Source organism: Anser anser (assembly GCF_964211835.1).
Source record: "Anser anser genome assembly, chromosome: 4".
Lineage (NCBI taxonomy): Eukaryota > Metazoa > Chordata > Aves > Anseriformes > Anatidae > Anser > Anser anser.
The window spans coordinates 44,613,837-44,638,402 of NC_139724.1; the positions used below are offsets into that span (position 1 = coordinate 44,613,837).

The 24,566-nt window shown below is 45.0% G+C and overlaps 2 protein-coding genes and 1 long non-coding RNA gene across 6 annotated transcripts in view; 2 read left to right on the plus strand and 1 right to left on the minus strand.

The window, feature by feature from the left end:
- BBS12 (Bardet-Biedl syndrome 12) overlaps window positions 1–24,566 on the minus strand; it is a 79,237-nt gene that overhangs the window by 23,501 nt on the left and 31,170 nt on the right. For 3 of the 4 annotated variants that reach the window (XM_083833775.1, XM_083833776.1, XM_083833774.1), the window contains 4 exons: window positions 12,179–13,334; window positions 9,422–10,949; window positions 8,625–8,799; window positions 5,524–5,642 (listed from right to left, as the gene is read on the minus strand). In XM_083833775.1, the coding sequence (XP_083689901.1) occupies window positions 5,524–5,630 (107 nt within the window). In that variant the 5' untranslated portion in view covers window positions 5,631–5,642; window positions 8,625–8,799; window positions 9,422–10,949; window positions 12,179–13,334. Of the gene's footprint in view, window positions 1–7; window positions 136–5,523; window positions 5,643–8,624; window positions 8,800–9,421; window positions 10,950–12,178; window positions 13,335–24,566 lie in introns of those variants that run through there. The other variant, XM_083833777.1, reaches the window with a different exon arrangement.
- Window positions 20–4,281, plus strand: LOC310898544 (uncharacterized protein). The gene is made up of 5 exons (XM_083833791.1): window positions 20–154; window positions 586–741; window positions 1,835–1,963; window positions 2,063–2,200; window positions 2,420–4,281. The coding sequence occupies exons 1-5, from the start codon at window positions 152–154 to the stop codon at window positions 2,507–2,509; spliced, it is 516 nt and encodes a 171-aa protein (XP_083689917.1). The 5' UTR covers window positions 20–151; the 3' UTR covers window positions 2,510–4,281.
- LOC310898547 lies at window positions 16,145–23,170 on the plus strand. Its single transcript, XR_014583412.1, has 3 exons — window positions 16,145–18,141; window positions 21,896–21,963; window positions 22,146–23,170. It is a non-coding gene; the product is annotated as an uncharacterized lncRNA (long non-coding RNA).

Sequence of the window (24,566 nt, forward strand, 5' to 3'; positions counted from 1 at the left end):
CGCTGACCTCACGAGCCCTCCGAGCTTCCCATTGGCCCGGGCTAGGGAAGGGGCCGGCCCCCCGGCGCGCCCCGGCTCGCTCATTGGTGGTTTCTCGTGGCGGCGCTGAAGCGTCTTCCGCCCGGCGTTGGGAAGCGGCAGCGGCGGGCAGATGGTGAGCGCCGAGGGGCGGGCGGGGCCCGGCGGCCGCGGAGCGCTGAGGGGCGCGGGGCGGCCGCGTTATAACTGTGTGGCCGTTAAACGGGCGGGACGGGGCTGGGACCCGCCCTGAGAGGCCAAAGCGACGGGCAGGAGGTGCGAGGGGCCTCAGTCACTGCCAGAGCGGTCACCTGCAGCCTGCCTGGCTCCTCTCTGACTGGCGATCTGTTTAAAACATGAAGGCCAGACGCTTCTTCCCTCCTAACAAAGTCTCCAGCTTGGTTTCTTTCTAGAATCATCCAGGAAAATGCACAAGAGACCCAGCTGCAATCTACCCGTTGCCATAAAGAACGTCTCACTTTCCCTACAGCTTCACTATGGCTGTTTACACGAGTTGTGTTTTGAATTTTCTCGAAGGGGTGATCTCTCATTCTTCTCTTTCTGAAGGCATCCAACTACAGGAAACCTGGCTTAAGCACAACCCAGCGGAAGAAAAGTGGCTTGAAACCTGAACTTACAGAAGAGCAAAAGCAGGAGATAAGAGAAGCTTTCGACTTGTTTGATACTGATGGATCTGGAAGCATCGACATAAAAGAACTCAAGGTTTTCTCACTGTTTTTCCTTGGATGGAAGTATCATTGGTCACAAAATCGTAGCTGCTTTTTCTGTGTGCCCAGCCCTAACTTGCTCTGTTTTAAAATGGCTTTAGTGTATGAACAACAGTAACGGCTTGCTCTCATGGCTGAATTTGGGGTGTATTTCACAGTTATCACAATACAGAGCAGGCAGGCTTCTCTAATACATGGACAGTTGGCGAGGTAGCTTTCAATATCTGAACATGTGAAATTTTTGGTGAGTTGGCACTTTCCACTAGAAAAGTGTTCAGCAAGAAAATTTCTGCCCTGCCCTGTATTTCCACTAGATCATATAGGAACAATGAATGTTCACAGGTCAAATCTTCCTCAAGTTATCTGGCGAACCAGGATTGGGAAATTACTAATAGTTTTATCAGTACTGAAGTCGTTGTTATAGAGCTTGGTTTTAAACAACATTAATATTAAGCACTACCTGTCCTTACAGTAGTATTTTGTTTGTGTTGTGTAAGCCTCAGAAAGTCTCTTTCCTTGACTAGCACAACACTCACCCTTTGATTTGCTGAGGCTGAGAAATTTATGGAGTATCGTCAGTTGCCTCCCCATGTAGCCAAAAGTGCCATGAACTATACATCTGGATTTCTTCTACTCGTGTACTGGATTGCCTAAGTTAACCACATGTAATCAAAACTAATAGGCATTCTGCCCTAAATGTCAGATGAAGTGAAATCACATCCCTGATCTCTCCCTTGGTGTCCCATTTTGAGAAACCAGCCCTTTTAGGAACTAAGCTGAAAATCAATCTGTAGTTCAGAGATGTAGTTGGAACTTTTACGTAATTCTGACAAAAAGTTTCCCTTAGTTTCAGAAATAGATCCATGTTCCCCATAAATCCAAAGACAAAATAAATCTTGAGTCTTACAAACATCAGACCTACACTACTAGTAACTGGAAAGAGGAAACAAGCAAGTGAGAGCTGTCAGAAGGTCTTCCTTGCAGTGAGCTGTCATTATAGTTTTGGATGAGGAAATTAAATGAGCTTTAATGCAGCTGCTGCCACTAGACTTTTGGTAGTCTCCTAACAGAATTGCTTTTTGGCACAGGTTGCGATGCGTGCCTTAGGCTTTGAGCCAAAGAAAGAAGAAATTAAGAAAATGATAGCAGATATTGACAAAGAAGGAAGTGGCACCATTGACTTCGAAGACTTTTTGGCTATGATGACACAAAAAATGGTAGGAATTGTTAAAAAAAAAATCTTGGAATAAAAAATACCATAAAGGGACATATCAATAGCAGGTGTTTAATTCATACACATTGTACTTTCATTTTAGAGCGAAAAGGATTCAAAGGAAGAAATCTTGAAAGCTTTCAGATTATTTGATGATGACGGCACAGGAAAGATTTCATTTAAAAACTTGAAAAGAGTCGCCAAGGAGCTGGGAGAAAACTTAACAGATGAAGAACTTCAGGTAAATTCTCACTTGCCAGAGGTTTTCTACTAGGAATGGACCAATCCTTGTGGGAAATTCATGCCTATACAAAAAGAGCTGAGAGGTTAGAAATGTGCGGAATAATCAAATACAGAGTCATGGTTTTGTAAGAAGTACTTCTGATTTGTTTTGTAATGAAAAGGTCTTGTGTTTAGAGTCAAGCCCCATGCCTGACCAGGTGTACAATATGTTTTGTAGGAAATGATCGACGAAGCTGATCGAGATGGAGATGGAGAAGTGAGCGAGCAAGAATTTTTGAGAATCATGAAGAAAACTAGCTTATATTAGTATTTGTTGCCTTGCTTTATGGCTGCTCTGAAAGATAACCGGGAAAAGACTTAAAAAATGGGTTTGTCTCCTCTGCATATTATATGCCAAGTCTGAAACGCCAGAATTTTGGCTCATTCTTCTTTTTCAGCAAAGTTAATCCGGGAAGGGGGGCTTCAGTACCCAAAAGAACTGTTCAAGTGAGGTACTGCAGAAATGAAAAGGAAGGATGAACTGAACCTGCAAGGTAAGGTCCCTTTAGCCCTGGCCCCCAGATCAGGATGTCAGTGATGCCATCTTGGATAAAGAATGCTGTGTCCTAACCATTTAACTGAAAAAAGTGAATGACATCTTGCCTAAGACATGAAGGTTACCACTGCTGCTGGGAAACACCAAGTCTGACTTTCCTAAGGCTACATAATAAAGAGATTAGCTTGTAGCACCTTAAAGAATGAATGTACAAGCACAGTATTTTTATTCCTTTTAAGGCTTTTAGGTTATCTTGTGGTATTTCTGTCCTTTTGTTGATTTCCGTAAAAGACTCTGAAATCAGTTGCATATTTATTTCTGTATGAAACACTGTATTCTCGTGGCGATTTGGTTTTGGACCTCAAGGGAAGCAAATGTAGGCAACCAGTTTTAGTTCTTCATTCGGAGCAGCGTGCCATCAGAAAGTGTTCTTTTGTTTAACTATTCCAACATCTGATCTGAAACCTGGTTTAAATGAGGCTCGCCTGCTTGGAGTATCAAAGTTTACTGTATAACCAGTCAACATCTTGTGCCATTGCTCTTACTCCCAAGATTTAAGTACCTGAGGAAGGCTCAGGTCTAGGGCATGCTATGGTAAATTATTTCCCTGGCTATTTACAGTCAAGTTGCAGGGAGAAGTGGCGTCTGAAGTGAAAAAACAGCTCACCTTAGACAGCTGTGAAACAGTGAAGAGATTTAGAGCCACGCAATCCAAATTCTTTTCAGACGTCATTATTTTTAATTAATTTCTAAGGAGTATTTTCATTTTCTTGAGTATTTTCTGTATATGCCCTCACTCCAGGACTTAGCATCCATGCTACGACGACATGGCAGTGACGCACAATATGACATCTAACTATGCCCTCCTGCAAGGAGGGTTTATTCTTGGGTCCTGATTAGACAATCAGCTTCAAAACTGCAAGGAAATCCTATAACCCTTAGCTACCTCTCTCCCTCTAATAAGCTCTTTGAAGGAGAGTTTGTTACTGCTTACAATGGCAGCCAGGTAGCGAAATGTCAGGAAAGGTTCAATGGGAAGAGGAGGGAAAGGACAGAGTTTCACCAGTATGGGTTAAGATCCCATCCCTCTTTCCTCCAAACAGCTCCAGATGCTTCACAGCCACTAGCAAGGTTTGTCTCTAGAGAACTCTGTAGAAGAAAGGAAGAGACAGCTCCTGGACTAGCTCCCTATTACAGCTGCTTCTGTAAGGGCCCAGCAGGGGGAGAATTAGTTTCAGCAGTGGAACAGAGAAGTGTTCATTTACATTTCTTCCTGGCATACAGATGCGGAGCTGGCACATTCTCTCCAAGTCCTCCAAGTTTCATGCTCTGAACTACACTCTCTGAATAAACCCTCCTTAACCTATACAGAAGTAGGCTTAAACCTGTGGGGGAACAGGGATTGCATAGGGCCCTAAAAAACCAGAGATCTATCTGTGAAGTCCCCTAATTAACATGTTCGGTGGCAGTAGATGTAACTGTACGCTTTTTTTAAGTGTCTGTTAACTTTGTATAGTGTGAAATAAAACTGTTTTGCAAGTTAATGATGTTGTATGCTCACAATGAAAACTAAATTTTTCAAAAATAATTTTGAAGCATTAAGCAGTTTACCAAGTACGTTTTTGCTTTATCTTCTCTTTCTAAGAGATAAATTCCTAGGTGCAACAGTCTATCACATAATTCTTCTCCCTCTTCCACTACGCTGATTAAAAGTTTCTAGTACTAACCACTTATAATCAGAAAGGGAAATGTCAAGTTCTAGTTGATTATGGGGAATCCCAGCGCCTATTAGAGTGACTGTACTTCTTTCAATGCTGCCACAGGAAGAGATTGATGACTGTTGTTTACCTACCTATGATGCATGTCACGGCTCTCTTCCTGTTCTAATCCTGTTACTTTTCTTTTGAAAGTAGGAAAAAGACACACAGTCATACCTACTGAGGAGGAAATTTTATTTCTGGCTTGCACATTAATCTCTCGAGTCTGGAATGTTGGATGGTGCCTCAATTAGTGCAGAGGTTGCAAGTGGTAACGTAACAGAACAAGTGTCTCATGCTGCTTTAGTCTGCGTTATGGCGAGGGATATCTTGTCCCCCCTTCAGCCACAGACACGCAGTAGGAAGACTAACAGCAACACCGACAGCAGCCCACAGCCGTGCTGTGGTTCTCTGCAAATGATTTTTAGTGTCACTGTGAATCCTTCCCACACCTTCAAAAGTGTATTTGTTTACATCTTTATACATGGTGGAGGAAAAGAAGCGTTGCTGAGCCAAGGGCTGAGCTCAGAGTTAGGCTTTTGTGGGGAACTGAATTGCCCAGTCAAGTAATTCACCCTTTTACTGGGCTGGAGACACTCGGCTCGATGAGTTGGGAACATACCCAAGCAGATGTTTTTCCTGGCTCTGTTATAGTGACTGCTCAAGTAACTTACCCTAAATCAAGCAGTGTCACTAGACGAGGTGGATTACTTGCACCCCTCTCTTCCCGTTCACTCTATAGTAAAAAATATGCCTAACGCAAAAGCTGGGGCACTTTTAGGAGACTTGGATTGAATTCCTTTGCACTAAAGCACTGAAAAGGAGGCAAAGCAGTGATCTGGGTTTCCTTGCATGAAGGGACCCGTCCCTCAAGGCACCTGAAGCCAAGAGAAGCCGTCACTGTGGGTGCAGAGAGCGGCACGTGATGCAGCGGGGACGGCTCCAGGCCTGACCAGAGGCAGGTGGCCGCAAGCCCTGTTCTTTGCCCCCCTTTACCCCTTGGTGGTGACAGGGAGGCTGGGTTCTTACCTGCGTGTGCAAGGTCCCCTCGGATGGACGGCTGCAGTACGTGTTTCCAGCTGGGACTCTCCCTCCTGCCACGTCAGTGAGGCTGGGTTTTCAGTTTGAGCGCTCATGCTGGTCGGATGCTGCACAAAAAGGAAAGTGGAACCGCAGTTTGTATCGGCGAGCATCTAAATATCAAAGCATTTAGGGATGAGAGCTGCTGGGGAGATAACGTTGCAAATCACTTCCAATGAAAAATGTCTTTAAACAAAAATGCACTGCGTTTTTAAGAAAATACAAAGTAGTTCAAGAGAAAAATAATTTACTTACAAATAACATTACAAAATATGGCAATTTTAAATTAATCTTTACTGCTACCTCCCCTGTGCAATTTGAAACTCTTCATTATCTCTCTGTCCCACAGTACAGAGAAAGAAACCTTCAGTTAGATTTGGAAAACAAAACAAAACCAAAACGCAAGGTGACAGTCTAATTTGCAAGGACGTTTTAATTAATCTGAGCTGGCAACTTCAGACATCGGACTGTTGTGCTTTCTCACATTCTTGAAGTCAGTGCAAGGAAGGAACTGCTTCCCGGTGCACCCGTGCCAAACGCGTGTAAAGCAGCATGCTAGCCAGGCACAGGTGCCTGCAAAAGCTCGAGGAGCAACCTTTCATTGCTGGAGGTGCCCACGGAGTTAACTGGAAACGGGTGCTATCGCTCACATCATTAGGTACGCATCTGGGTTTGGAGGAATAAACACAGGGCCGATTTCTAACGAAAAACCGATCGCTTCTTTTTAGGTAAGCCTAATCTTGGTATTAAAAACAGGGTGGGGGAAAGTAAGAAAAGAAAACCCTGGTGTACTTTCACATGCCAAGAAGCCTATGAACAGTTAGAGCAGGAGCCTAAATATCTCTGCATCGATGAGACACTTGATGTCAAAACATTTGCCATTTACAGTTTTGCAGAACAACTCTCATGTCCTGCAGACTGCCCGCTGCGGTCACACCACGTATCTGAAGCGTTAAGAACCCGTTCCCTGGGAACCTCCTTACTGAGCTGATACACATCGAACGCTGACGCAGTACCTTTGCTTTTCAGCACCTCTGGACATGGTGAGCAGAGTTCGAGAAATACTCAGGCAATGGAAAGTGTTCTGGGCCAGAATTCACCATCACCACATGCAGCGTGGAAACGCTGGCAGAACAGATTTTTCTGACATGGGTTAATCTTTCTGTGAACCTAACTCACATTACTATAAGACCTAAATTCATTCCATTCGCTGCTTGGTGCTTTTTGCAGTCTTTGCAAGCCTACTGGCCCAATGTAGGCTTTGGGTGGTGCATGTTTTTGCAGACATCCCTTCCCCCAAAATAGCAATGTCAAAGCCAAATCAGGGGCGTTGAGACCGCGTCCCAGTATCGTTGCTATCGGCCCTCCTGCTCACTCAGAACTTATTCTCCCTGCTACAATTTGTTTAAAAATTATTTCCCTACCCAGATAAAAAATGAGAAAGAATAATGCTCCTAAGATGCTTCAACACACAAGTTTTATTTCAAAATTTGTGACGTGCTAACAGCAACCAGCCGCAGCTGCCTGATGCAATTTACAGCACTCGGGCAGAGAGAGGAAATAATCAGAGTTACTGCGCAGCCATCCTTCAGCACGCGTGAGCCACACACAGGGCTCGTGCATCCCTCCTGCAGCAGGGACCAAACAGCCTGCTTGGCCTATGGCCTGGGGTGATCCTTGACATTTGAGGAAGGTGTTCCTACGAGAATAATTCTGGAAAAAAAATCCTTTTTGCCATCCATATACACCTATCAATAGCATACCCGTGAGTGATCAGTGGAAAATGACACAAACACAGAGCCTGGGCACACCCCTGTCCGAATCACCCCAGCAAACGGGGCCACGAGCCCCCTTCGCTTCAGCCCAAAGGCATCAGCAAGGTCTCTGCTGAGTGGGCATACAAGTCTCATTTCATTTCTGACTTTCTGGGCATTGCACACGCTGCTCACCTCCAGGATGTGCTCCTACGTTTTTACTTTAAGGAAAGATGCGCAAGTCTTTCATCTCTCCCCAAGGAAGTAAAGAACAGAGATCTGAGAGCGTGACACAGTCTCGCTAGAGGGCATCCAGTTACTAACATCTAAGATGAGTGATGCTGATTTCCCTCCTCTGTGGCTTTTAATGACGATCAAAAGTAGGCTAACAAACACCATCCAGCTGGGGCTTGAAATATGTGGTTGGATACTTTTTTTAAAAAAAGAGAACACAACAGTTTTCACACAAGTGCAATACAAAATACTGTAATTATTAGCTGGTTGTTCAGAGCTAAACCCCCAAACCACACTTTCTGAAACTCCCACTCTGTATCAATAGTTACAGACATGCTCTTAGGGGAGCAGGGAACTGAACTTGCCTTTCACACAGTCCCCCCGAGTGCTCTGCCCACTACTCTGTAAGCTCATTTTCTCTTTTGGGGAATACTGCTCTCAAATGGAACCGCTTCAAGCAGAGAGACAGAGACAGATCCATTGTGGGATGCTTGTGGCCTCCTCCTGGGATGTAGGAAAGTTGGAATGACAGTTTTGCTTCGAGTCAAGAGGAACAAGGATTTGAGAATTAGACCCTTGCCCCAAGGTGAGTGTGTCGACCTTTAAGAGAATGTCTGCGCTGGGATGAATGTGTCTTATCTCAATGGCCTTTTGGGGGTGGAGAGTGACCCAAGAAATAAGTCTTCAGGAAACTGCCTGGCCACAGCTCATAAGCAAGGCAGATGGACACCTGCCTTAAATTAAAGGCTGCTCAGAATATCTGGGGCATAAGAGCTCGTACTTATCTACTGCTGCAAAAAGATGGGGGCCCCATCAGGAAAAGACACGGAGTTAGGGTTGGTGCAAGACAGAGAGCCTGAGAAGTCTGACTATCCAAAACCTGACTTATGTGTGCCCGATTCCTTAAGCAGCACAGGCAGACAGAGGGCCTTAAGCCACGTCTCCCTGCTGAGTCAGGAGCCCAGCAGAGCTGGCTAATAGGAAACGTGCTCCCATGCAGTCAGCAGAACATGCATGAGCGGTTCAGACTTGATCACACATAGTAGGGACTGGGGCACCTACCTTTAAAAGCCTCTGCCCTTCTTCGACCTCTGCTCTTTGATAATTTTAGGGGTCCACTGGCATAGAGTTCGAGACCTAAAACTGTAGCTGTCAGCTTCTTTGGAGGTCTGGTTGCCACCAACACAAACTTGAAATTGCTTCAGACACTTTTTGCTGGTCTGAATGAGATTTGATGCTGTGAATAAAAACAAAGCAAAATTGCCCAACCTGAGTTGCAACCATGAAAGATGCTTGGCACAACCAGAGGCACAAGCATAACCTTCACATGCATTTACTCCCCCAATGTTTGATGCTTGTGCTTGGACGTGCATGCTGTATGCACGTATGCAAATCTCACCATCTTGCCACTACTTGAGTTCCACATACTTTTGATATGCAGAAAGTACAAATGCAAGCATACATTTACAAGTATCCTTAGGAAAGAGGGCGGATTTGCTGTAATATTTTAGTCCCATATAGGATAGGGTCTGTGCACTGTGGAGTTAGAACGGAGCAGAAATCTAGCCCCTACTTTCCTGGAGTGAAAACCCGGAGGGTTAAGTCCACGGACAAAGTTGAGGCAAGGGTAGGATGGATACTGCCACTCCAGTGCTATAGCTAAGGACCCCAAGGCAGAACTGCGCTGCCAGGCATCGCAGACAGACTCATCAAGCTTTTGAATAGCTAGCTTTGGTAGCTGTGGCAAACAAGTCCCTACAGCACAGGCAAAAGCAACATCTGCCCTGTAGCATGAGCACATCAGCATGTGGGGCTCCCAGATGGGAAAAGAACTTGCCACGTGAGCCAGCTGCAGGTACCTGGCATGGGAAGTCCCGGTACTGGCTTCAGGGGCTGCAGCAAGCTGGTGCAGTCTCAGCGAGCTAGCTCTTCTTCTCAAGGCCGCTGTATTCCCTTTGGAAGTTTGATTGGTTCTGGCTGGTGACAGAAATCTCAATACAAAAAGTACAATCCTCCCCTGCTTCCCTCAATGTTAAATACATTTTAAAATAGGTTTCCGTAGGAGACGCATAAAATGGCTAGCCTAGCCAGCTTGTCAAATTATTTTAGAGCACTCTGCCTAAAAATATAGCTTAGCTCAAATAAAACTAGCCAAATTTAAAAATCCACACTATTGTATGAAGTTCACACTACTGTATGAAGTTCTTTCCTATTACGGTTTCTTCTTCACCTGCCTCTACTCAATTTCCTCTACAAAGAGAAAACAGATGTATGCTTTCTTGTAAATTCTTCCAGACTTACAAATGAGAACCATGAAAGATCTAAACATCAAGGAAAAAATGATTGCAAACATTGCAAGTTTGATTTATAAACACAAGAAGGTATTTCACTAGGAACAAGCCACATTTACACAGACTTTTTAAATGTCATATCAGATCATCTCGATTTCAGATTCTCAAAATCTGTGTTCCCCATTTTATAAAAAAGAAAGCTGATGGGTCCAGATGTTTCCTCTTTAGATAGCCTATGCCACGATCAGACAAAGGTGAAGTCCACAGAAGTGTTGTTTCCACACACCTTTTGAATGCTTTGTGTCAATCGGTTCATACCATTTAGTCAGCTATGCAAGGTCAAAGATGATGGCTGCAGAGTAGCTCATTTTGGAAGGGGAGGTGCATAAATTTACCAAACATTTTCTTTCTTTGCCCTCCCCCCAAAGTTAATAAAATAAATGAAGCCCAGGTATAGATGAAGTCCAAAAGAGTGGGCCACGAAGAACTACTCTTTCCATCTTAAAAAGCTATCCATCAAACCAACATCTGTTTTTTTTCAGTTCATTGTTTCAGATTTCTGATGACTTTTTCTGCAAGTTCAAGTAGGCAGGATTGGTAGTCCCATGTTAAAATCCACAACTTTTTGCAGTGTTTCTCCCTGTGACTGATTTCCAAAACTGTCAATTACTCAGTTCTTGATGGCTAATTAGTTACACAAGCAAACAGAAACCAGCTTTATATACAACACTGCCAAATGAACACAGCAAAGATTTTTCAGTAACTTTTTCAGTGCTGGTAGTCCAAGGTGTTATCGGTAGACCTAAAGGTGCATTTTGCAGAAACAAACCAAGATTTTTTTTTCCAAGATGAAAAGAAAAATTGAAATATGCCAGTGGATGCACAGTCTGTCTACAGCAGATGTATGCTTTTGTAACTAACATTTTCTGAAATCGGTGCAATTATTTTCTGTGAGCAGAAAAGTACTTGGAGTTGAGAACAGAATTTGGTCAACGTATCCCTTACCTGGCAACTTCTCAGCCTTCTCCTTCATATCAGGGACCAACAAAGTATTTAACAAAACGGCCGACAGTCCTAAGTATTATTTCTGTTCACGCTGCAAAACAAATAAATATTCATTGTTGAATCCTGGTAAAGTAGGTCATGACATGGGGGGAGTAAATGCTTGGGATCCTTGTGCAGAAAGCAATTTCACTATTGCTTACGTTATTAAAAATAGTAATGTTACAAATCCAAGAGAAAATACGAGTCGAAAACGCTTAGGTATCAAAATTACAGGAGCTTTTCCCAGAAATATAGCAACTTTGAGAGCGTGGTGGGAAGATGCAAGTATTCTCGTTCTTCCTAGTATCAAAACAAGATGTAATACACGTATTAAACAGGATATTATTTATTACGTGGGGATTTTTGCGTGAATATTCAGAATTCTCCTGACTATCAAGTGCCATGCAGTACTATGACTCACTAAGTCAAGATCTAGGATGGTTCAATCCTGACCACCTCCTGCTAAGGGCTGAGCATCATCTATTCCCATTGCCTTCAACAGGACCGAGCGGTGCGTAGCACTTCTGCAAAATTGGGCCCTAGACAATGAAGGCTTTAGGTATGGGCTTCCTATTTCCTGCAGTGGATTTGTGTAGGTGGCCTTGTTACCAGAAATCCATACTCCTACACAGCAATTTCTGACTGTGTTTCTGCAGAAATGACTATGATGAAAGGAATGAAATATTTTTTAAATAAAAATCATGTGTTTGTTTCTCCAAACCGATTAGAGTGTATCTTGCTGGCGAGATGAATTTTATCACCTCCTGGGTGGCAAAATTAAGAGCAGGATGGAAAACAAGAGGATTAAGAATTTCAGAGGCACCGAGGCACGGGCTGTTGGTGCACGAGGAGGCGAGAGCCCGTCTGTACTGTCCCATCTCCATCGCCAGCGGCTGAGTCACTGGCCCAGCCTGCAAAGCTCCTCGCTGCTGCATTTCGCAGCCAAGAAAATCCCACATCCTCCCAGTGGGTGTAGGAAACACAGCTACAGCCTTTGGATGCGTCGGCACCAAAAACAAAGGGGAGATTGTGGTGTGGGCCATGTCCGCGGGCGTGGGGCCAGCACCCCAGGACCTCATTTCCAGCAGCCCAGGTCTTGGGGCACGAGAAGCCATCTGTGGGAGCTGGGGCAGGTCCCCACGCAGGGATCTGCCGTGGCCCCTGGGAAGTGGCCTCTCCTGTCCCACCCCAACCTCTTCCTCTGCTCTTTCGTGAGGGGCACGGTACACCCAGCCCTTGCCTGTCTCCCCCATGCTTTCACCTTTGGGTGCGAGGTCTTACCTAGGTCAAGCCTTGCCATGCTGCTGCGGAGGTCACCAGAAATGCTCCTCTCATCTCCCACCCATCTCAGCTCACTCTCAGCCACTCCCCGTGAGCAGAAGATGGAAGAGGTGGGTGCAGTCAGCCAGGGTGACCCGATCCCAACTGAACACTGCCAACGCTGCTTTAGACAGTGGCTCCACACACATACTGCTGGGAGAGCAAACCAGGATGGTGCTCACGGATCGGTGTTATTTCCTTCTCCAAGTTCCTCACGGCACTTCCAAGCTCACATTAAGAGTGTTGCTGCTCTGCGCAGACCGCAAGCATCCTGGGTCAGGCAGCCAGAGCCTGGCTCTCCGGTCTAAGTATTGCTCTTTGGAAAGAAAACACATGGGCAGACTGACATGGGTTTGCCTGGCTGTCTGGGCAATTGCTGCAGACAAGAGCTCCTTTGAGAAGCTGCTCCTGTAACGCTGACAAGAAGAGACCTGTCATCCCCAAATGTGTGCTCGTGCCCACAGGTGGCGGCAGAGCTGGCACCAGCAGGGATTGCCTTAGGAACACAATTAAACAGCCCCCGTTAGCCCTCTGCAGCATGAGCCATCCCACACGAAGTCTCCAATGGCTTAAGAGCTCGGCAGGGGCTTCTCCTTTTCCTCCGGCACAAAGCTGCTGCCCCTGCACCTCCAGCACTGTCTTCCTGCTCTGTTTGACCGCTTGTACTTTTCCTAGGAAGGTCAGGAAGGGAGTACCATGCAGTAAACAAAGGAGAGAAAACCTTTTCTGGCATCCATGCCCTGTCACATTTCTTCCATGCTCACACTGCACAAAACAGGAAAGCACAGGCACAGGAAAACAGCTACATCTCAAAGGGAAAAATAAACCATCCTTTCCCAGCTCCATCTCAGCAAGCATTCTTTGACTAGACCAAGTGCCCAGACCGCGGGCAGACAAGAGAGCCTGCCTTTGTAATCCATGCCAACAAAGGAGGAGCACTTTACCACAGCCGGGTCACCACGTGGATGGTTCAGCACTGGATTACAACACCAACTTCCTCTTCAGAGGGGGCATCACACGGCCAGCTGTGCCATCGGCCTGGCTGGGGAGGAGGCAGCCACCTAGGGAAGAGCTGGTCACACCATGGGCTCCCCCTTCCTTGGGCTCATCACACTCACTGTGAAGTAAAACATTTAATACCCAACGTTTAATACCGATGACAGCAGGTTTGTTTTACAGGTACTTCATAGCTACCGCCTAGGATATTTCTGAATGCCTATGGCTGCGTTCTTGGGGTGAATTGGTTTTTACAAGTTGGAGTTGGAAAGACTGTACACAAGTAAATAGGATGTGAGCTGCTGCCTCATTGTCCTTAAGTTCAGAAGTTTACAGTGTTTTTTTCAAATGACCCCTGAAAATGTAAAGGTGGCAGATGAGTTCCCTGTAAACTAGAAAATAATCTGTTTTTAAAGACTGAAACACTGATTGAAACTGAATCTATACATTTAATGGAAAATGGAGGCTAGGACAGTATTTTTTGTGGCATAGTTGCCATCCTGAAACTTTCATAGTTCAAAAGGTGGCATAAGTCTTTGACAAAAATGAAATCGTTTGACACTTATTTCAGCAGTTTCCATTAAGAAATTGTCTCGTTCAAGGCACCATCTGTTTAAAAACATTACATCAACTTCTGTAGATTTTGCTTGATAACGCTCACCAAGTTCCTAGCAACTACCACCATTTATTATTTGCATATGAGATTTTAGGGACAGAAGCAGAACAGAATAGCCCCGTGCCCTAGAAAGCCTTCAGCCTGAGCAGAAGACAACTGATCACGAACAGTACAGCAGAGAACACATAGGGCAGCATCGGCCAGAAATCCAAGGAACATGAACATCCTTCTGATATTCTTTTCTTAAGAAAGAGTTTTCCAGTGCCTCTGGGAAATCTCTGAAATTGGGATGCTTTGGAAATATCAAAAAACGTGTACTCTAAACATGTAACAGGAAAGCCGTAGAGCCTCAAAGCACAGATCAGCAAGAGGCAGAAGGGAACATACTGAGACTGAGTGGGAGATGCTAGGGAGGCTGTGAGTGCAGCACAGCCAGCCTTGGATGAACAGACATTTTACTTGCATTCAATGCAACAGAGCAGTGAGATATCACAGAAATTATTTAAGCAGAGCAATAGGCTTGGCAAATTGTCTTTGCAGCAGCACACAATGACTGAATGAAAGCCAAGAAGAATCCTGCAATAGCAGATACACGAGAAGAAAGGTTTCGTTCTGTGAATAAAATCTTTACGTTACTGAATAAACACATCCAGATTTAAGCATTCTCTGGATTCAGTGCTGTCTCTGTCAAAGATGATGCCCAAGTTGGAAGTCTGAGTGAGAAGCAAGATGCTGAGGCTTTCGTACTCAAACAGCAAGTACCGTCAACTCTCAGGTGTCTGTGGGTGCCCAATCCATACGCCGTGCTGCAAGTGCAGAGGCACTGCAGAAGTCCCTGAGCAGAGCCAGCACACTGAGGCATGGGTGAAGCAAATGAAGCTGTACAGCTCTCTAGGCCTGGAGAGGTCCAAACTCAGTTTTTGTGCTGTTAGGTAGGGCTGCTCTTAAATCACCAACTTGCGGCTTAGTCAGTGTGATGCCAAGCCACTTGGGTGCTTTTGCCCGGAGCTGCTCAGAATTTTGGGTTCCGACAGCACTATGGAAAGCAAGCAAAGGCTTTACAACCACGTGGAGTCAGCGTGGGTCTGGTGGCATATCTGCAACGACAAGCCTTGGTGGGCACCAGAGCGATGCCTGTGGAGACACGCAGGTGGCTGCTGTGGAGCCGACACGCCGGGCAGGCTGAAGCTGAGCCAGGTGTGACCACCTTGCTCCACCTCCTGCAGATGGCCACACACTGCACCCTCCGATACTCTGTCTGCTGCACGGTTCTGTCACAAAACGGGCCTCCCAGCCCCTTCTTCGCTTGGGCTGCAGCTCAGAGAGACTAGGGGTAAGCGCTGAGACACGTGAGCTATGCTGAGCTTGGGCTCACCAGATACTGTCTTAATCACCCTGGGGCTAGAAGCACCCAACATGACACTGACCTAGTAAGCATCTGGGATGGCTACGGTGTCAGGGACTGAACGTGCCCTCTTACTGTCTCGTGCTGGGTCACGTCCTCCACCGTGCTTCCTGTACCTCCCTGGGTCTAGTGCTGGGGAGCTGTCAGCAACCACAGCGCTATGACTAACGTGACACCGCGGCACGCTCGTGAGAACGGTCAGGTCCTCTCCGAAGCCAGACAGCCTGGCAGGTGGGACAGGACGGGCACAGCTCTCCCGCTGCCTCAGGAAGCCTGTGCAGCACGCAGCGGGGAGCTGGGAAGAGGTGTGGGCAGCAGCAGCAGCAATACACATGTAATATGATGGAGCACCTTGAGAAAACTTACAGCAAACTGGAGAGAAGTATTGCATCGGGGTTGCTGTGCCTTTTGCAAGGCTGTCCTCCCGGCCACATCCCACCCCGGAGGCCAGCAGCTCCCTGCCCGCCCGCATCCTTCCAGCTCAGTGAGCCGGGCTCTTTCTCCAGCTCATTCTGCACCGCCGCCTCCTCCCACACGGTGAGCTGCTTCGCTGCACCTCACCTCTGCCCTACACGGATTTGCACCAATTTCAAGAACCAGGTTGTTCTTGCAAAATAATACGATCTTTCAAAATAGCACTGGAGGCTTTTTCACCCGTGTCCTTTACGGTGGCGAGCTGACCAGATATAGCTACTACTGAACTGACGTGACGGGGTCCCCTCGGGGTGCTGCAACCTGCTGCTCGGTTTAACTGGGTTTCGATTTGACCAATGCAACCCACACGCGTGTGCTGCGGGGCAAAACCCACTGCTGGCAGCCGCCGGCAGGACGAGCTGCAGCTGATTTGGAGCACATCTCCAAATTCAGAGCCTTTCCTTCATAGGTGATGAAGGAAAGGGATTTGGCAGTTACACAGGCAGTGAGTAACTACATAAGCACTCAGTAAGAATCCCTGCCTAGAAAAGCGTAAAGGAACCTCACCCCACACCCAGCTTTGGACGAGGGATGGGTAAACTGAAGCACCTTCACACAGCGAGATGGGCGGCCGAGCAGAGGCAGGCACCAGGTGCTTTTAGCAGGAGCAGATATGCTTGTTCTTCAGAGTCCATACTCTTACAACTCCATATATACCTCAAGATGCACTTCCACTTGTTTGCCCCCAAAGGGGGTCGTGGCGCTGGGTAGGAATATTTACAAAGCATCCACAGGATTTGGAAGCACAAGTTCTGCTGACCCTCACTATGACTTCTGACGGTAAATATCTGCAACACTTTTGAAATTTTCCTTTAAAGGTTAAAAACTGAATTCTAAAAGAGATTTAGATTAATTTTTTCAATTGGCTGAGAATGACACAACAGAAAATCACTTTAAGTTAGAAACAAGAGCCATTGACCAGACAGTGATGGAGGCGTGGTATATGGTATATATACCACATATACAGATACCTAAACCATACCAGGAAAACTAGGGCACAGGGGAGTGCTGGAGAAAAGAAAAAAAAAAAAAAAAAAAAAGGGAACCACGATGGTCATTTGAGCAAGGGACTCCAAATCCCTTTATCACTGAAAAACTGAAAGGCATGAAGGTATAAGCCACCTTCAAAGAGGCGATGTACTCTGCATAGTTAGGTGATTGGCATCTCCCCCCTCCTCTGCTTTGCATTAACGCTATCTCCTGCAGCAAGGACACACCAGTCCCAAGGGAGCTCCCAGCCTTCTCTCAGGGCAAGTACCAGGACTGAAGTCCCTGCTGTAGCTTCTCCCAAAAATAATTTTACATAATTTCCCTGTTTCTCCCACTCCTCTCACACAACTTACGAAACTGTGAAAGAGTCGCTGGCTGTATGGGAGCTGAGGGCTCCCCAGCAGAGATCTGAGGGAGGAAAACTCTTTTCCTCCTAGCAAGGCAAGACATTGCCCTCTCTCACTCTACGAGGCAGGTGAAAGCAGGGCTCAGCTCATTTAGAATGCCTCCAGGCTCAGAGCAGAAAATGGATCTCAATTGCAAAATTACTACTTGCTAACACATCATCTATGCATCTTAGCCCAGGGTTCTGCATGCAAATCATTCACAAACCAATACTGGCTTCTGCAAATGATAGTCATCACCAGTTTTTCCCCAAGAGAGACCACTTGCCCAGGAATGGATCATGAGCAGTTCCCTTCACTCGGGAAGTCTGCGTGGTTGCAGTGGCTGGCACTGGATGGCTATGCCACACGCTGTCATTTCTTACTCTTTATCTGAGCGACAAGCTTTCTAGTTGAAGGACTGAAACACCAAGTGAGAGCTTACAAACAACACATCCTCCACATCTTCTCAGAGATCTCGTAACATGTTAAAATTCAAAAATGCACAAGCAAGAACACAGGGAAATAGTACAGTTTTCTGAAGCTAACAGCAGCGATATAATTTCAGGGACTGGCTTTGGAACTGGCAAGCTGAGGGTTTTGTTCAGCACTCTTCAACTCATTATTTCTTGAGCATCTTCAGCGACGCACATTTTCTGCTTTATTCTTTTGTATGTGTATTTTCTGCTTTATCCATTTACGTGGGCTTTCTTTCAAAGTAGTATTAAAGATCGAGCACAAGACTACATGAGCTCCTCTCATCCACTGGCTCAGGCCAGCATTACACATTTACGCAGTACATTTAATTCAGTTGTCAAGCTTTCCATTTGACCTTTGAAACACTGGCAGGCAGCCTCGGTCTTTTTGCAGCCCCACATCTGTCATTAGCGACTCAGCAGCTCATTGGATACCCTGTGAAGTCTGCAGGCATGCAGGAGAGCACGGTTTTCAGTGATTATTTTCCATCAATGCTTTTTACTTCCTTTTTAACTCAAGTAAGTCTCTTATTAATGAGTAAAAGATGGAAGTCCCTGATAATTTCGTCAGCAGACCAGACAAGGTATGTTAATTATATATATGAAAATCGTGCTGCTAAAATGAGGCATACCACGCCACCTTATGACTGTATGTCTTTAAAAAAAAGGGGGGGGGGGAGTTGTTCTCAATGTTTTTTTTTAAAGACCATTTGCTGATATTTAGTGGCTAATAAAGTAACAATTTGCAGACCTGTTTATGAATGCCTGATACACTTGTATCATGGCATAGCAATTGTGGCCAAATGCAATTTCCGTGGCATAACTGAGAACACAATAGCATGAGGAGAAACAGGATCGTGGACATGCTCAGCAGCTTGTGCCACTTGCACGATTCAGCCATGGGTGGCTACTTATTTTGCGTGGCTGTAGAAGTGCACGTGAAAAACTATTTTTGGCAAAGATTGATCTACTATAACAAAAGGATTTTAAGTGGTTAAGAAGTGTTTTTACATGGAAGTGTAAAACCTTGGGAAATGGTTTTGAGTACCTCCTTTTCATCCCTATCTCTTAAAACCAAAATTCGCTCAGGTATGAAGACGAGGAAATGGAGGAAAAGAGAGGTTAGTAGTGAGATGCTAAGGGTGAAAAATACTGGTTTTAGAGGAGACCATAGAGGCATATACCACAATACTACCTATGGCTCTGCTGCAGTTGAATTTAGTCCTTCCACATCAGGCAGCTTGAAAAGGAAATGTGAGGTACAGAGTAGAGCAGTTTCAACATGACCAGAAGCTGTCTGGCTCTCTGGAAACACAGGAAATTGCCAGGGAAGAGCAGTATGTTTGCAAAGCCAAGCTTTTATAGTTAAGAGCAGCAATAACTATTTTTGGACTTAAATAAAGTCCCTTGTTGAGTATCATTACTAGTTTTTAATCGCACAATTTTAACAGATTTTTCTATACAACTCTTGCTACTGACAGAAAAAATTACTCGCTCGATTTAACTTCTCATTCTTCGCATTATTTTGTGTACTATGTAAATACAGCATAAGCTTCTGTATATAAAAGAAATAATGTTATGAGGTGAGCTCATCCAAATCTCCTTCTGACTCCTTACAAACATAAACCCACTTACTTGCGAACAGCTGAAAAGCAGCATAGTATTGTTTCCATCTTTCTCTCACAACACAAAGCCCAGAGAAAAAACAAAAGCAACACAATCAAGAAAATCAGCAAGATTCTCATGCTGAGAGCCAAATCTTTCCAAGCCTGCATGTTTTTGTACCAACTCCTAGCACAAGGCCCCATTTTCCAAAACCTGTATAGCTCACCTCTTAATCTAAGTCCCAAGTATCCTAAGCTAGGCATCCAGAAAATGCACAATTTCTGGCTCTGCATTGCAAAATTCTTGGTCTTTGCAGCTTTCTGAGCATTACGAACTGCCTGTGAGGGGAAGCAAAAGGGCTTCTACAAATGCCTTAATAGAGGAGGTCAGTGGAGGATAAGGAAATCAGGGTAGAATTAATTGCTGGGATGAGGGGCAGGTGGGAGGGGAGTGAGAGGACACAGCCTGACTTCAGCATTCACAATGTAGGGAGAAGCTGAAAGCCCCTCACCATCAAACAGATATTGTCCCCTATGCACAGGCCAAAAAGTTCTGTCTTGTGCACGTACACAAACAAGAAGCTATGGTTACACAGATGACAAAAAATCCCCTCCCCACTCTTTTGAGGGAGTCTGACTCATGATTTTCAAATTTTTGGGGACTTTTAAAGACTTTTCTCACAGTACAAGCCATAGCCACAGCCTTGAAAAAGGAAAGGTGGGTGGGAAGGGCATAAACACACCAGCATCACGAAGAAAGGATCTGTAATGCTGTCAGGGCATTTCTTAACTTTGTACAAAGGATTCTGAACTCTGAACAAGCTTTTTCGGGGATTTCTTTTGAGGCAAGGTAGAATTGCTTCACTGATTAGGTTTCCAACATTTAAAACAAAAGGGAAGCCTGCACTCCCTGTTCAGAAATCACGCGGACGCCTGCTCTTTGTGACCAGGGTAGCTGGGATAGCTTAATCTCTTTCCTGAGAGCATGAAGTTTTTCATCCTCTGGGTGGACCTGCCTCAGGAGGGACGGATGAACTGGCTCTGCTTTGCCATGCCACTTCCCCTGTAGCACAGACACCTCCTGTCCTCTTTTATTTATGTCTTTCTTCTGCCACTATTTTTTTGCCTTATTTTTCTCCTCTTCTGCTCCCACCACTGTGGAGCCCTGCCAACTCCTTCTCCTGTCCAGCCCTCTCTTGCCTTACCCAAAACATCTGCCTTCCAGCCTTCTTCTCTGGATCTCTCTTCCTCTGACACAATTGTTTTTTTCTGCTAAGGAAATTACAGAACAGGTTATTAAGGGGATATTAGGAGAAACTCAGTTCTGAAGTCACAGCCAACTCCTCCTGATGAAGAAGATATGGTTGGCCATGCTACCTTCAGCCACAGCAGCCTTGGTGGAAGGTGCTTCGGGCAATTTCCTTGTCAACCTCTAGAAAGACCCTACCAGCAAGATGCTTGGGGTTTGTCACCTGGCTGTGTTTGAGGAAGGGATTTTCGTGATGCTAGCATGGATGACACCCTCCCTCTCCCTCAGGCGAAACATGGCAGTCATGTTCCAGAGCCGTTCGAGGCTCTCCGCGAAAGAGCTGTGAAGATTAAATACACATGTATATTCTTGTACTCAGAAATGGGTCAATTATTGTAAGTGAATTTTAATAACAGCCATAATCACTGAGCTACCTGACATGACAACAACTGCCTCTGTGAGCCACAAGCAGCAAGTGCTGGGTAGAAGTAAGAGTGGGCATTTCAACATGCACTGGCTGCGATCTAGCCTCCAAAGCAATGCAAACAAAAAAATCCACTCCCTTTCTTCCCCCTAAAAGTAAAATCATTACTTTTTTTGTTTAGAATAAATCTCTCCAAAGCAGGCACTGAGCTTTTAGGAAAAACATTCCCCAAGGACAATTCCAGGTTCTCCCAGCAGGTCTTTCACTACTATCTTCTCTTGAGATGAGATGAGATGAGATGAGATGAGATGAGATGGGATGGGATGGGATGGGATGGGATGGGATGGGATGGGATGGGATGGGATGGGATGGGATGGGATGAGTTCTCTGCTACACATGTTCTCTTTCATGCAAATTTTAGGAATTTTGAAGCCCGCGTCTGCACATCTAAATTAAAAGAAATCAAGTACACTATTTAAGTAGTTAAGTATCTGGTCTGTAGCTGGAGACTTCTTCATTCAGATCTTGTTGTACCAATATTCTTTATTTTCTTTTTCTATTGTCTTCCTCACTGCCACATCGTCTCAGTATTGTATCATGCATTCCTTTTAGCAATCTTTACCTAGAAAAAACAACCACCTTCTGGTTTCTGCAAAACTTCATTCCAGTAGCATGTGTGCTAATGACCTGTGCTCGTTTCTCATCTTTAATAATCCCTAAAAGTTATGTTCCTACCCTAAACAATGCATTACTCTTTTTTCTTTCTTTCTAATTTAGCTCCTTTGGCAAAGGTTATATGTGGTTGATCAGATGCGTAGTAAACAAATGTTACTGTCAGTCTCAGTTCACTTCTGAGTAAGAGAAGCCCCCACAAGCCAGCCGATGTACCAATGTACAGGCGGAACCAGCGGTTAGACTGATATTGTTTTATTTTAAGAAGCCTCTTTGCAGACCCACTTGCTTCCTATACCAAAGAAATGCAGCACTGCAGACATGAGCTTTTCTCTTCAAACCATTGACAAAGGCAAATGGTTTAATCATTATTTTTTTCCTTTGCACAGCTTTCATTTCAGAACTGACATTTGCATTTTATGGATGAGTAATTCGGAGGGAGAATGCACACTAAAAGGTAAGACTACAGAACAGTGTCTTTTTGGCTTTGGGAGGACTCTAGTCCTTATTTAAGCTGATGTTTCTGCTTTGTATTTCTATGCTGAATCTGTCGAAGCGCCCATGTGCAGATCAGTGTATTCTGGATTAAGACTGATGGGTCCCAGTACAGTTTGTCCATTTTTATTTTTCCTTGTGTAGGTTGCCGAAGAGAGGAAGAAGATCTTGTGCTGATGATAACTTCTTCCAAATATTTAACTTCTAGGATGTAAAAGCAGATTTTTTCCAGCACAGAAATTCTTCCTGCGTATTTCTGATATGGAACAATAGTCCAGTGGATCCTGTAAATCTTTCTTTTCCTAATGTAAGTTTGTCTAGACTAAATATTAGACAGGGCTCTGCCTCTCACATGCCCTTCCAGCAAAGCCTTTCCTCCTTCATTATTTAATCAGAAAAGGATTACATTTAGGAAACTGCAAGAGGACCCCTTCCTTAGTCAGCTTTGACCAACTCTTCAAGACACAAGACTTGAGTCCTGTAACACCCCTCCATATCCCATAGTTTTAAAGATCCTCCTCCTTCTAGTAGAAGCTATACCTTTTGCTCTTTAGGCCTTGGCTTACCTCTGAAAAAATAATTCTTAATGGGAGTTGGCTAACTCAAAATGAAATCCTAGTGAAGATAAGACAGGGGATGGTTTTCCCCTAAGCTAGCATTAGTGTCTTTGGAGTGGCGAAATGATAATATCAAATGGTTGCACAGTATTTTCATGCTTCATGATTTCTGACGGATACAAATATGCAGCAAGCCTCCGTGCAGTGTGAATCAGTAGAATTGCATAGCCCAAACCTGTCTGACATCCTTAGCTACCCACACAAGTCCCCTGATCGTTAAGCACCCCGGACTTTTATGCTGCTCCCAGGTATTAAGCAGGAGCCCAGCCTCAAGCTTCTGCACCCTGCTGCAGCTGACATGACAAAATCTGCTTTGGCCCTGACCGTGTTTGCCCCAGGCCGGTAACATTGCGAGCAAAAACTTCCTCAGTCATCTCCAGACGCTTTTGCAGCCTATCCACTGGCATCGGGCAATTCCACTGCTGCTTAGAAAGAGCATCTTAATCGAAGATAGCTGAAGCAAAGGCAAACGGCCACCTGGTATGTCCCCAAATATTTCTGCGTGGTGGAGGACTCCCTAAAGGGCAAATTTTTCCATTTCTAAAAACAAGAATCCTGCTCTTCTTATTCTAGGTCACTCACAGAACCACACAGATAACAGATCTCAGCAAAATGTCACTGAAGATTAAGTCCGGGGTTTTCAGAGCAGCGCTTCTGAAGGTAGGCACTTTATTTAGGTGTTGACATGCAGGGCACAATTTTCGCACACAATTTCCAAGACTTACTTTTGAAAGCATTGGCCCAAGTAGTACCATTATACTTGGATATTCAACAGGCGAGCAGTCTGAGTGTTGAGACAGGGAAAGGAAAACTGCAGTGGTCAGTTTTAACGGTGATTTGCAAAATAGGATGGAGCAGAGGCCACACCACAACATTGCTATTTTCTGACTGCCTGTGACCGCTCAGGACTGAGTCACCGAATCCACAGCTGCCCGTGCAAAGCAGCCAGCTTGTGGGCTGGAAACAGCAGGTCGGCTTTTATCCCGAAACATCCATACCTTTTTGTTCCCTGCTCCACCAGGACTGAAATCTTTGTTGCAGCTGAGCATCTGGCAGATAAGAAGGCCTGAACACGCACAACGTACCACATGCAGGGGAAAATTCTGCAAAACATAGTGCTGATCGTTGGCTGCATCGTAGCTTCTGTTTGGCACCTGATTGGTGCTTTCCTACCATCTCCTCCATGGTTCAAAAGCCAAAGCTTGGGAAAAATTCAACACTCACTATCTTCATTGGCCAGCCTATAAAATAATGGCCTTTGGCTGAAAAAAAATAATTATTTCTGAGCCATAATCACAATATCATTTTGTTTTTAAAGAACAGTTTAGCTTCAAAGCTCCTGAGTCCATCTCTGACCATGGGAGCTGTGCTGCGTCCTGGCATGCAGGAGGAAAAAAATGTAGACGTGTTTCCACTTTTCTCTGTGCTCACTTGAATAACTGGACCAAGGTCAAACAACCGCAGACAGAAGGAAAAATGATCACTGAACAGAAGTGGAAATGTGAAATACGTCAAATGATACTCTTTTTTTTCTGTCGTCAGAGGTGCTTGGAGATTGTGGCCACCAAGAAAAGAATAGACAGCCTGCAGAACGGGAGATTTCTGACGGTGAAGTCCTATTGGGGTTTTTTGGGACAGTTACATATAAGACACCAAAGGAATGGCTCAGAACTACTATCCCCACCTACAGTGTTTCTTTTCCTCTTCATTTACGGTAACGATGTTCAGGCAACAGTTTGGTTTTTTCAGTTCCCACTTACTATTCATTGTGAAACTTGGTAAGATTGGCCATGTTTTAATGTGACTCCACAAGTATACAGATAAACACATTTTTCTTCAACAGCTTGCTTCTATTTACAAACCTATCGCATTGTTTGGGTCATTCCTTAAGGCACATAGCATGGTTAGCATCATTCTGTCCTAAACTTTCTGCTATTCCTCTCACTTT